Genomic DNA, 13,250 nt, shown 5'->3' on the forward strand with positions numbered 1-13,250 from the left:
ATCGTCATATGGGGACAGCGCACTTGACACATTGAGCCGGACGTTGGCAAAACCTCTGTGTGTGCTCATATCTCTGACATCTGTGCGCTGAGTTACCAAATTATTTTTCCTTAGTGACTCAATTTTAATCTTCATGTGCTGAAGTACATCAATTTTGTAGATTTTATTTATGTTCTTCGAATTTACAAAGATTAACACGAAGATCATAGTGATCTTGTTCTTTATTTTGCTTTCTAATTTTATTAACGACTCCAATAACTTTAAAGCCCTTCTCTCTTAACTCATTTTTAATTTCTTCAGGTTGGCGCGAAGGATACAAGTCTCTAGCCATCACCTTGATAGGTCTTGTCATTTTATTTTCGTAGGTATGCCACTCTAGTTTAGACTCATTTATTTTTTTCGTTAATTCTCTGTAATCTTGTTTTTAATCAACATTGATTTTGAGTTGATTATTATTCATTATGTTGACCCTAAAGTTTACTTTGGCTTCTTTTAGCATCTTCTTTATTTTTGGATATTCCTTCACATTGTTTGATCTTTCAGGAGGGGGTTTGATCTTTCTTGTAGTGTTTGATCTTTCTTGTAGTGCATTTATCTGGACAGATTTTTCTATTTCGCTCACCTTTTTCTCAGGACTTATTTCAGGTGGCATGTCTGCTCTTCGCTTTTTGCTCTTTCTCTTGAGAATCCGATCGGTTTCCAGAGCTAGATGCTCCTCGTCTGTTTAGTATTCCACTTAGTTTATCGCAATTTTTTCCGTATTTTTTTTTTTATTGCATTTACATTGCTTGATTCCAATTTCAGCTTAATATTTTCCTCTCTGAGATACTGGATTTAATTTTTTAATTCTTTACAAAGCGCTTCTAGCTCACTTATTCTTATATTTACTCGTAAGTAGCAGTTATAAGTTTTCTGATCTTTTATTTCATTAACTGCACCCATATTGGTATTTTTCTGTTTGTCGCCTTTGGACACATTTTCCTTGCTTTTACCACATGGTGGTGTCCGCATGATCCGAGGTGTTCTTTTAAAAGGGTCGGTAGTAGTAGTTTGTTGCAATAAGTGGTCTCCCCCAGAATCCGTGATTACCACCTGGGGTATAAAATCCTTTTGTTTTGTTCATTGCATTGATTCAATTTTATTTCGGAGTTTATTTCTCCTAGCCTTTGGCAATAAATACCTTGTGCAAGGCAGCATTCTAGAGCAGACGCTTCTGGATTTGTATTGGATTTTAGTGAACTCTTACCACAAGCATTCCTACTGCGGGTATTTCGCATCCCCACCAGTAGGTATTGGGTGTCTTTGTGCTGGGAAAAAATCAGCCTATATCGCACGCCCCATTTTCACTTTCCTATTTCCTGGTATAGGTAGATGACCTGTTAAAGTGTGTCATGACCCGTGTACATATGAATGTACGAAACTGAGGTGGCCGCCAGGTCAATGAAGTCAAAGGTTGCAAAGCAAGTTGTTTACTTGTCCGAGTTCACCGTACTTGAGACTTTGCTTGATTGATGTGCAAGTATGTCATGACCCTTTGATTGTTGTTGATTCGAGGAGTTGTATGGCCTTGGTATCGTCGAGCAAGTTTTAGTTAATGGCGGAAATTGTTTTTAAGGTCGTAGACATAGCTTTGAAGTAAAGAGTTCAGGAAGTTGGGAATAAAAAGAATGTTTTTATAAATAATGTTAACGGGATATCATGAAAAAAAATAGTATTATTTTTATATACCATGTGTAAGAATACTACTACTACAACTTTTTTATTATTTTGAAGAAGAGTGTAGAAAAATGCAAAAAGATATTTTTATTTATATCTTATGATTAATTACATCTTGTATTGCTTTTCTTGTTTTGTTTTGCTTCTGTTGTTTAATTTTTCGCATTAAATGGTAAAAAGAAATATGAAAATATTTCAATGCATTTTATAATGCATAACATACATATCTATTCATATATTTGTAGTTACTTAAGGTTAAGTTTAGGAAATAGAAGGAATGAAATTCTTGTTCGATTCTTCGTGAAACAAGAAAAAAAATGTTGAAGGCTTAAAAGTGATATGTAAAGAATGATCTTGTTTTGATTGTGGTTTTTATGAAAACAGAATGATGAAAAAAAATAAAGTATCTTTTTAACTCATATATTAAAAATGTCGTATTTTGTAAATTTTCTGAGAGCCTGGTACTAAGCATATTGGTGTTATTTGTATGTTGAAAAACAACGAAAAAATAGATTTAAATGTTGTTCTTTTTTCTTATGGAAGCAACAGATTTCATAACATAAAATCTAAACCTATAGAAAAAAGGAAAATTATGAAACATTTAAAAACACATAACTATTTTTATTATAATTGAAATTTATTTCGACCATAACTCTATCTGAAAAAATTAAAAAAAACCTAGGAAAATAAAAAAAATACCTGAAAGTTGAAATAAAATACAAATCTTTCATTTTACTTATTTTTATTTTCATTTTTAAACAAAAAAAAATTAAGTTCCTTAAATACTTAAATAATTAAAATTATTTATATTTTTGACAATTTTAAATTTTTATTATCTGTTGTTTTTATGATGAATTTCCCTGAATTCACCAACTGAAGGTAATTTTTATTTACTTTGAAAAACCTGACGTAATTATCAGGCATGAAAATATAATTATTTTGGGTGACAAACACCCAATATGGTTTTTTTGTATTTCTACTTATTTTTTCTTCTAAGGCATAGTTTTCATTTCGGTCCATTTGTTGAACCGTTAAGTATTTTTTAACAACTGTTTGACTGTTAAAAATACGTATGAGATCCATATGTGAATCCTCCTTTTCTTTTTGGGCCTGAGATACATCAAACCCAATTGAAAAACAATCCAAAATTTGGATGCTGTCTTGTTGTTGTTGTTGATGATATTTTTGCTGTTGCTGTTGTTGTTGCGGTTGTTGTTGTTGTTGTTGATGATATTGTTGCTGTTGTTGTTGCGGTTGTTGTTGCGGTTGTTGTTGCGGTTGTTGTTGTTGTTGATGACATTGTTGCTGTTGTTGTTGATTCAGCTCTGCCTTTTGATGACTCATCCTTTTCCGTTTTGGGGTAGTCATCAAAATTTGGCTTTCTTCATAGGTCAAGTCAAGCGATTCCATTTCTATCAGGTATTGATACATATATACTTTTTCTTGATAATAGAAATGCGACTGTTGAATATTTAGAAAATTCTAAGAGTATTTATACAAAAACTGAGCATATAAAATCTTCCATAATCAAATACAATTATATGCATTACAGTTTTTTCAATTAGAAATCATAATTAATTTTATTACAAAATGACAGGATAATTTTTTTAAGATGATTAAAACCACAATGTTGCAAGTTTTCCTATTTTTAAAATAGTTTCAATACAAAGTTGTTGAAGGATTTTTTCTTTAAATAGGATCTAAAGCCGAAAATAAAATTCTTAAACCATAATTTATGTATCACGATTAAACTATAATTTTGAAGTGTACAATGCAATTGATTGCACCGCATTTGGTGTTTATCTTTTCAATTAGAAATCATCATTTATTTTTAAACATTTCATATGATTAAACCTGAATATTTCTATTTTTAATGGATTCTAAGTCTAAGTTTTAATTAACTGAAATATGATTTTGCTACAATGTAACAATTAGTTTTTTTTTTATTACTAATATAATAAATTTGAATCCGTTTACAGCCAGTATACTTTCGTATTTTCGAATAAAAACATGGCGCGCAAATTTGTTTTAAAAAAATTTCTACAATCTTTTCGAGAAAATTCAAAGGCGTATACCATCGAAAGTGAAAACATATCCGTCATAAAACGGTTCAATATTCAAGGTCGCGTATTAAAATTTAAAGTTAAAGCAGCACCATCACAGCTAGAGCCAATTGATTGGTTCAAAAACGCAATTGAACAAGTTTTGAAATACATTCTTGAAGGAATTGAACCCACAGATCAAATATGATTGACATTTTGCGATGAAAGTTTTGAACACAGAGGACCGGGATGGGTGAAATTCCAGGAGGCGAGAGAGCTTAAATTTGAAGACGTGTGGAACATCATATCAAATATTTTTCAGAGTATCTCTGAAGGTTTAAGCTCTGATAAATTTTGTATAACAGCAACATGTGTTAAATTACCACAAGGAACCGGTAAAACTTTAAAATACACAAATTTTGATGACGAATGCAAACACCGTAGAGGAGTTATTACAATTTCAAACAGAGATAATTTATGCTTGCCTCGAGCTTTAATTGTAGTGATTCATCAAGTCGAAAAATCTGTAGATTATAAACAAATAATAAAAAGTAATTCAAAATTGCAAACGAAAAAAGCCACAGAACTTATTGAAAATGCAGGTCTTACAATTCCTAGCAAAGGCATTAATCTAATTATAAAATAATAGTATATAAATATGGTACAAAAGGAAAAGATGTAATATTTGAAGGATTAGGAACAGGGAAAAAATTAAATCTTTTATTTCACAAAAACCATTACAACGTGATTACGTCACTTACAGCAGCATTCAGTTGTATATATTATTGTGAAGATTGTCATGTAGCGTATAATAACAAAAATGGACATAGATGTACTGGATCATGCCCGTGTTGTCAAAAATCACCACCATGTGATAAAAATTTGAAAAATATTATGTGTAATGATTGTAACAGAAAATTTAATGGTCAAGAATGTTTTGATAACCACAAAAGTTCTAGTTCAACTACAATAAGTATTTGCGAACTAATACATAAATGTTTCAAATGTTTAAAGGTCTACAAAAAAGATAGACAACACATTTGTGGTGAATATTTTTGTAAAATATGCAATAAGTACGTGGAAAGTAACCATTTATGTTATATCCAACCAAATAAAAATCAACCCAATTTAAAAAATATCTTGTTCATTTTTTATGATTTAGAAACAAAACAAAAAAAGATTTTTGAAGAAAAACTTGTAAAAAATAATAAAACAGTCATTAAACAACATGAAACAACTTTATGTGTTTTTGAGCAAAGGTGCGATCAGTGTATTGATATTGTATCTTTATATTTATGCGCAAATTGCAAAATTAGAAGAAAAATAATTGAAAAAGGAAATATTATAGAAACTTTTCTTAACTACATATTGGAAATGAGAAAAAAATTTAAAAATATTATAGTAATTGCACACAATGGACAAGCTTTCGATCATCAGTTTATTTTGAATTTTATTTTAGAAAAAACATCCTTACAAACTAAACTGATAATGAGGGGTACAAAAGTAATAATGATGCTATTGGGAAATATTAAATTTATAGATTCGTTAAATTATTTTCCAATGGCTTTGTCGAAATTACCAAAAGCTTTTGATCTACAATTTAATATGAAGAAAGGGTATTTTCCACTTCTTTTTAACACAGCGAAAAATGAAAATTATATTAGGCAATTACCCTCTGTAGAATATTACAATCCAAACGACATGAAAGTAGATGAACGTGAAACCTTCTTAAAATGGTATGAAGAAAATAAAAATAAAATGTTTAACATTAAAAAAGAAATTATTGAATACTGTGTCAATGACGTTACCATTTTAACACAATCTTGTTTAAAATTCAGAGAAATGTTCTTGAAGCAGTGTAATGTTGAACCATTTCTAGAAACAACAACAATTGCATCTGCATGCAATCTTGCATTTAGAAGAAATTTTTTAAAGGAGGACACAATTAGTTTAATTCCTAAACATGGATACAGAAACTCAGACAATCAATCAAAAGTGGCTATTCAATGGTTAGTATGGGAAGAAGAAAAAAGAAATATTAACATCAGACATACAGCAAAACAGAAAGAATCATTTGTTAACGGTATAAAAGTGGACGGTTTTTGTTCAGAAACTAATCAAGTTTTTGAATTTTACAGTTGTTATTATCATGGACACCTTACTTGTATACCACATAACCGAAATAACAGTTTGCAAGACGATTCAAATGATATAATGAACACGAGGTATAAAAGAACTATTAAAAAAGCTGAAAGATTACGAAAATTAGGTCACGATGTTATTGAAATGTGGCAATGTGAATTTAATTCATTAATTAGTAAAGAAGAAGCAAGTTATTTAAAAAATCATCCGTTAGTGCAACATTCAGCATTGAATCCTCGAGATGCTTTTTATGGAGGACGAACAGGAAATGTCTACAACTATTATAAATGTAAAGAGGAAGAAAAAAAAAAATATATAGACATTTGCTCGTTATACCCTTGGGTTTGCAAGTACGGAAAATTTCCTATTGGTCACCCGCAAATTTATGTCGGGGAAAGTATTTGTTCTACTCTAAAACTAAATAACATGGACGGAATTCTTAAATGTAAAATTTTACCACCAACGAACTTACTACATCCCGTTCTCCCACTAAAACAAAACAACAAGTTAATGTTTTCATTATGTCGAAGTTGTAGTGAAGAAAAATGGCTTGAAGAATGTTGTCCACATTCAGATGAGGAAAGAGCTTTAATAGGAACATGGGTAATTGACGAAGTTGTAAAAGCTATTCAAAAAGGTTATAAAATGTTAGAAATTTATAAAGTTTGGGAATACCAAACTACAAAATATGATAAAAACATGGATGTACAGGGCTTATTTACAAATATGATGAACAAATTTATTAAAATTAAACAAGAAGCTTCAGGCTGGCCATCTAAATGTGTCACTAATAACGAAAAAGAAAACTATGTTAAAGATTTTTTTGATAAAGAAGATATTCAATTGGAGCATGAAAAGGTTCCCAACAATCCTGGCTTAAGATCATTTGCCAAATTAATGTTAAATTCATTTTGGGGCAAATTTGGTCAAAGAGAAAATTTACAAAAAACATCAATCATTAACCAGCCTAGAGAATTGTACAACCTGTTAACAAACCCATCTATAGAAGTTTGTTATATTTTTCCGGTAAATGAAGAAAACATTATAGTTAATTGGCAGTACAAGGAAGAAGTAATGGATTCCTTACCAACAGTTAATGTGTGTATTGCTGCTTACACAACAACTCAGGCGCGATTAAAACTGTACAGTTACTTAGAAAAACTTCAAGAAAGAGTCTTATATTACGATACTGATTCCGTAGTGTATATCAGTCGTAAAGGGGACTATGAACCTTCAGTAGGAAATTTTATTGGTGACATGACAGATGAGTTAGAATGTTATGGTAAAGATAGCTACATAACAGAATTTGTAAGCGGTGGCCCCAAAAATTACTCATTTAAAGTATATAGTACAAAAGATAAAGAAGAAAAAATTATATGTAAGGTTAAGGGTTTTTGTTTAAATTATGAAGCTTCCCAAAAAATTAATTTTAACACAATCAAAGAATCTGTGTTAAATCCGAAAGCAGACAACGAAATTTATATATTATCACAAAATATTGGGCGCAACAAAGAACACAAAGTACTAACGGTTCCGCAAATAAAAGTATATCAACCGAAATCAGAAAAACGCAACTTTGCTGTAGATGGTAGCCCCCTTCCTTACGGATATAAGAGGTTAAAACAAAACTAAATTTGTAAAAAAATAAAAATATAAAAATAAACTAAAAAATAAAAAAACAAACAAAAGAATTACTTTCTCTAATTTTTATTATTGTACAAAGGTCGAAAAATAAAACTATGTATATAATATGTACTATGTTTTAAATAATACTATCTTTATTGATCTATGTATTATGATCGTCGCTAAACCCCAACCATTTTACGAAAACTTTATTTCCCTGTTTTTTAATAATTTTTTCTACTAGGTAAGCATCAGGATATTTAACAGGAGTAAGTTCTTCCTTATAGAAACCACCAGAAATAGTATTGTCTTTATAGTCAACTAATTGATATGTAATGGGATATGTTTTATTTACTTTAGCGATTTTAAAAATCTCAGTAGACCAGTTAGGTTGATAACCTTTTTCAAAATGTATTTATTTATCCTTTTTGTATTTATTTATCCTTACATAATCACCAATTTTATATTTACTTTTTTGAAAAATTTTAGGTTCTATATAGATATTTCTTAATAAATATTGTTCATTTTTCTTTGTAACTTCTTCAGGCGAAATTTTTATTTTCTTATGTTTTGTTGAATTATACTTCTGTATTAATGATGATAAAATATGTAACCATTTATAATTTCCATTTAAACTAAAGGTTTTCCACATCATATTTTTTAATGTTCTATTAAATCTTTCGACAATTGATGCTTTCATTTCGCTGAATGTGTGATAATGATTAATTGCTTTTTCTTTCATATAATTTTGGAATTTTGAATTAAAAAACTCCTTGCCTTCGTCAGTTTGAATATTTTTGGGAATTGATTTTGATCTTTTAATTATTATTTTTAAAGAGTTTAAAACATTTTCAGCATTTTTTGTTTTTACAGGTTCTGCGTAAGGGAATTTTGGAAATATATCTATAGCTGTTAACATGTATTTATATCCTCTATTGAATTTAGCGTAGGGTATCATTTCAACTAAATCTATTTGCCACGTATCATTTATTCCCTTTTCTTCTGAGATATCGTTTTCTAGCTGGTCTATGTATCTCCGATACTATTTGAGATTTTGACATTTAATTTTGTATTTCTTTATTGTATAGCATTCACAAGTATCTGGTCCAGATGTAGTATCGTCGTACGCCCAAGGGCAAATAGTAAAATGGCTTCCGTGTATCGAACTAGTTAATTGTAATTTATGTTTAAATGTTTTTAAGTAATTGTTTAAATATAAAATTTGATTTTTATGTTCTTCCAAAATAACAGAATCATATACATGTAAAAACTCGTTGACATCCATTTTTAAAATAAGAAAAATAAACAGGATTCGATTATTTATATAAGCCGTTGCAGCTCAATAAAATGTCAGTATTTTTATATTTAAGCCTGATTCAAATAAAAAACTTTAGTATACATCAATTTATAATCGTAGCACCATAACTGTAACGAATTTTGCAGTTTTACTTAAGAAATAAAATGGATACTAAATCACCAAGAGGGGATGGGGTTTCAATTATGTTCAATAATGAAGAAGAACCAATTCAGATACTAAATTCATTTTGCTGGAATTGCTATAAATGTCTTATTCTGTATATGGTATTTTTATGCTTGCTTTTTATTATTTTTACAATTACTCATGTTTTAAATAACTCAAAAATAATGTAAATAAAAGAAAAAATAAAATACAAGTAACATATTAGTCTAGTAGCATAGTGCTTTTATTTATTTCTAAATATTTTTTTATCTTATTTTTAAGTAAAAACGGAATTTCATAAAACAATCTAGAATAATTACATTGAAAGTTAAATCGATCTAATGGTATATAAATTTCACTATTTAGTATGATTTCATTGTTTTCTACACATTGTCTTATATATTTCCTTATATAGTCTTTTACACCTTCTTCAGCCTTGTGGTTGTATTCCATTACCAAATGAATAAAATCAATTAGGATATGAAATTCATCCATCTCTTCGCTCCTTAACACGAAAGTTTGTAAATTTTTTGTTTTTATTCCAAATTGTAGACAAGAGACCTTGTTATTTATAATTTTTTTTTATACTTTGTTTGAAATTGCTGATAAAATTCCACCCAATCTTCATAATTTATAAAAATTTCCTTTTTTCCAATACGGTATATTGAAATGGTTGCTTCTAATAATTCTACGTGGAATCCCATTACTACTTTTACAGTATGTGTTTTGTTTAAAAAATAAGTATACGCCAACAACATGTTTTAAAAAACACTGATTAAGTAGTGCTGATCTAGCTATCTGTTTTTAAACTGCATTTTAATTGAGACATTTCATCTTTTATATAACATGATTTCTAGAAACACATGTCTGAATATTCTGCTTTCCAAATATTTTGTGAAATTTTCTTAAAACTATTTGATCATTTTTATTATGTTTGCGTTTCTTAAATTCAAGTAAAAAATTATTCATACTTATACCAAAACATCTATACCATGCATACACGCAACAGTATTCTTCACAAACTGCTGAAAAGGTGCTTTGTAATTGTTTTTCATTGAAAACAATACATTTATCTTTTAAAAAACTTAAAATTTCCTTTTTATTTGGTAAACCTCCATAAGAATCAAAGTATTCAACACAACCATATTTTGGAATATATATGGCTAACCAATGCTCGTCAGGATCTTTTGCTTTATCAGTATTTATAATTATAAAGGAAGATCTTTCAAGGTTTTTTGGTATTTGATCTAAAGTAAATACACCTCTAAATTTTTTTCTTGTATATTTATTGCAATTTAAATATTTTATAATATCTAAAGTATTCATAAATTTCATTCACTTGAATCATAAACTGTACTGTTTTCTTTAATGTAATGCGAAATGAAATCTTTTTTGATTTTTCCGTTAGTCAATATCACATTGAATTTTTTTAATATTTCTTTAAGTTCTTAGCTTATATTGTCATTAATCAAAGTTCCAAACGAATAGTTTTCAAAATTTTCATATATTCCTTAGTTGGAAATTTGTAAGAAAACTCGTTTACAATTTTTTTGCATTTTTCTTGAATCCCAACTAAGCAAATATCTTTTACAAATAAGGTATTTTTGTCGTCACAACAAAACGTTATATCAACAAGTGCATAACACGATGACATCATCTTGAATATTAAAACCATTTATGCAAATGTTCTATTTATAGGTTTTTTGAATATATTTCTATTTTTGTCAATTTCAACACTTGCATCAAATTCTCCATAGACAATAGCAGTCAATACAGATGATTGCGCGTTAGATAGCCTTGCCTCAATTCTAATTGTACCTTGATTAAATAGACCCTGACATACCTCATTTCCTGATGCATCTGGTGTCAAATCGAAAGCCAAGATGAAAAATCCACTACTAAACATAGATTTTGATATTTGATGTTCTTTGTCATTATGATAAATTCCTGTACCAGAAAAAAGTGTATGGCATTTTCTGTAAGGCAAAAAATTATGGTGGTGGGTAATTGCCCAATGAAGACATTATCAAGTGAAATAGTTGCTGTATTAGAAGGAATTGTAAAACTTTTTACTTCAACACGCTTGTAATTGTACTTGGCATTCGATTATTCTAGAACAGCATTATGGGCTAGTAGCACACTTGGGTTTATTGTTACGTGCTTCATAAATAATGTAGCTTCCAAAATTTTTAACTGAGATTCATCAGCGTCGTCTGCAAAAATATAAAAATCTGGTTTTTCAAGTGTTAAAGTAATTCTCACATCAACGTTGTTTATTAAAAGAGTCGGTTGGTTAAACATATCCAAATGTAGTTTACCCATTAGCTCTACGATATTGCTGTTGTGATAAAGTTTTTGACGTTCTTTTGATCCATTATTATCTGGTTTTGCTATGTTTGGTTTATCTAAACACCATCCAGCACACTCTAAATGAGTAGTAGCGGCATCCGTACCATAATTTAATAATGATTCAATGTATGCTCTGTAATGATAATTTCCATCTGACGGGGTAATACTTTTTCCGTTAAATTGAACATTACACTGTTTTATTATTGAGTGTAGAAGATTATTCACTACACTTGGTTGGGCCAATGTTTTTCCGTCGGCACCTTTGTCGTTATTCCAATGATTTCCATCTTTTTTAACAATTTGTACCTTTAATCTAAGATATGTAGAAGATAAATCTCTATATGTATCACCATGACCTAATGAGACAAATTCAATAGTTGATGGATTATCTAAAGAAGCAATAGGATTGTATGAAACTTCTTCAGATCTTAAAATACTAGATTGAATTGGCTTTGTTCTAAAAATATCCAATTCTGATTTCATACATTTAATCGTAATTAATCAAAAATATCAACTTTTTTTCTTTTGCTATTAACTTTTCGTCGCTTTGAAGCAAAATAGTCGATTTTTTTAATGAGGCGCCTTTTTATAGTTTTTCTTTTTCTTTTTCCAGATCCATACATTTCGTTTAATTTACGAACTGCTCCACGTCTCACATTTTTTAAAATTTCTTTACCCCGATCCTGAACTACTTCTCTTATATTTGCTCCAGTTGCAATATCAGATAGAGCATTCATACTGGAATTAATTGCTTCATTTTTCAATATATTAGCTCCGGAGACAAACAAAGGTTTCAAATATTTAAAAAGCCCCCCAAAAAAACTTCCCAATCCTCGACCTCTTTGATAGGCAAGGGCAGAATGAAGTAAGGGGCCGATATCATCAAGCCCTTTACCAGATTGAACTAAATAATACTTATAATACAATCGTTTCATAATATAATAGAAAAGTAATATAATTTTTGCTTAATACCTTTTATTTATACTTTTTTAAAATGTAATACAATTTTTGTAGGAATATTGCTATTGAAAAAATTTATTTGTTTACCATATTTATCACATAACATAATAGAAATATTATCAAAAATTTATTTTCAACTGGAAAATAATGAATATTTTTAAATTCAAAATAATTATTTTCGTATGTATTCTTAATTATTATTGTTCGTAAACACCTCAAAGTATTGTCACCGACAATTTGTGGTTCTATAATGTCACTGTATACAAACATAATATCTGATTTATTTACTGGTATAAGATATAAGGTTTCTAAATAAGACTTGTACAATTGCACAATTCTGTCTTTATATTTTTTAAAATCGGGGTATTTTATTAAAATTTGATTAAAACATTCTTTGATAAAAACATCAATTGACCAATTGGTTTTTACACCTATTTTTATGTCAACTTCTGGATCGCTGACACATATTTTAACCACTTCACCAGTGTATTCAGTTGGTTCTCCAGATTTTATGTAACTTGAGTTCCTTGAAATATAATCAAAAATTTGCCATATAAGTTGACGCTCACATTCCTTTTTTGTATATCCTGCATCAGGTTGTATATTTTGTATGAGTGTAGGTAAAACAAAAGTTTTCCAATCACAATTGATTTGTTTTTCCTATATGGAATATAAGTTGTACCTATGTTTTCATATTTTTTTTCTGTACTTCCAATCGTAATTGCAATTCTTTTTTCGTCGTTTTCTCCGTAAATGGGTGATACATAATCATTTACATACACTTGTGAAATTCCAACTTTCCATTTTTCATCAAGGGCAAATTGTTTATTTAATTTATTAGTAAAAGATGCCAATGTGTTTTCAGGATCAACTTAGAACGAGTCACTTAGTAAAGTTACATAAAATTCATCATTTACCTGTAAGTTGTCCATATGCTTGTTGATTTACTTTTACGTATG

At 29.0% G+C, this 13,250-nt stretch overlaps 1 protein-coding gene across 1 annotated transcript; it reads left to right on the forward strand.

Annotated features, from left to right (window-relative positions):
- Positions 1-3,726: 3,726 nt before the first annotated feature.
- Positions 3,727-7,532, forward strand: LOC129607410 (uncharacterized). Its single transcript, XM_055518429.1, has 7 exons — positions 3,727-3,918; positions 4,081-4,360; positions 4,429-4,606; positions 4,673-4,815; positions 4,975-5,475; positions 5,536-7,182; positions 7,345-7,532. Exons 1-7 carry the CDS (start codon positions 3,727-3,729, stop codon positions 7,530-7,532), a joined length of 3,129 nt encoding a protein of 1,042 aa, XP_055374404.1.
- Positions 7,533-13,250: the final 5,718 nt, after the last annotated feature.

Source organism: Condylostylus longicornis, unplaced genomic scaffold (assembly GCF_029603195.1).
Source record: "Condylostylus longicornis isolate FDR11 unplaced genomic scaffold, ASM2960319v2 ptg000003l, whole genome shotgun sequence".
In the NCBI taxonomy this organism is placed as follows: Eukaryota; Metazoa; Arthropoda; class Insecta; order Diptera; family Dolichopodidae; genus Condylostylus; species Condylostylus longicornis.

Coding starts and splice junctions, on each gene's coding strand:
- LOC129607410 (XM_055518429.1), top strand. CDS start 3,727: ATGGCGCGCAAATTTGTTTTAAAAAAATTTCTACAATCTTTTCGAGAA. Junction 3,919..4,080: donor TCAAAAACGCAATTGAACAA/GTTTTGAAATAC, acceptor AATATTTTTCAG/AGTATCTCTGAAGGTTTAAG. Junction 4,607..4,672: donor AGATGTACTGGATCATGCCC/GTGTTGTCAAAA, acceptor TGATTGTAACAG/AAAATTTAATGGTCAAGAAT.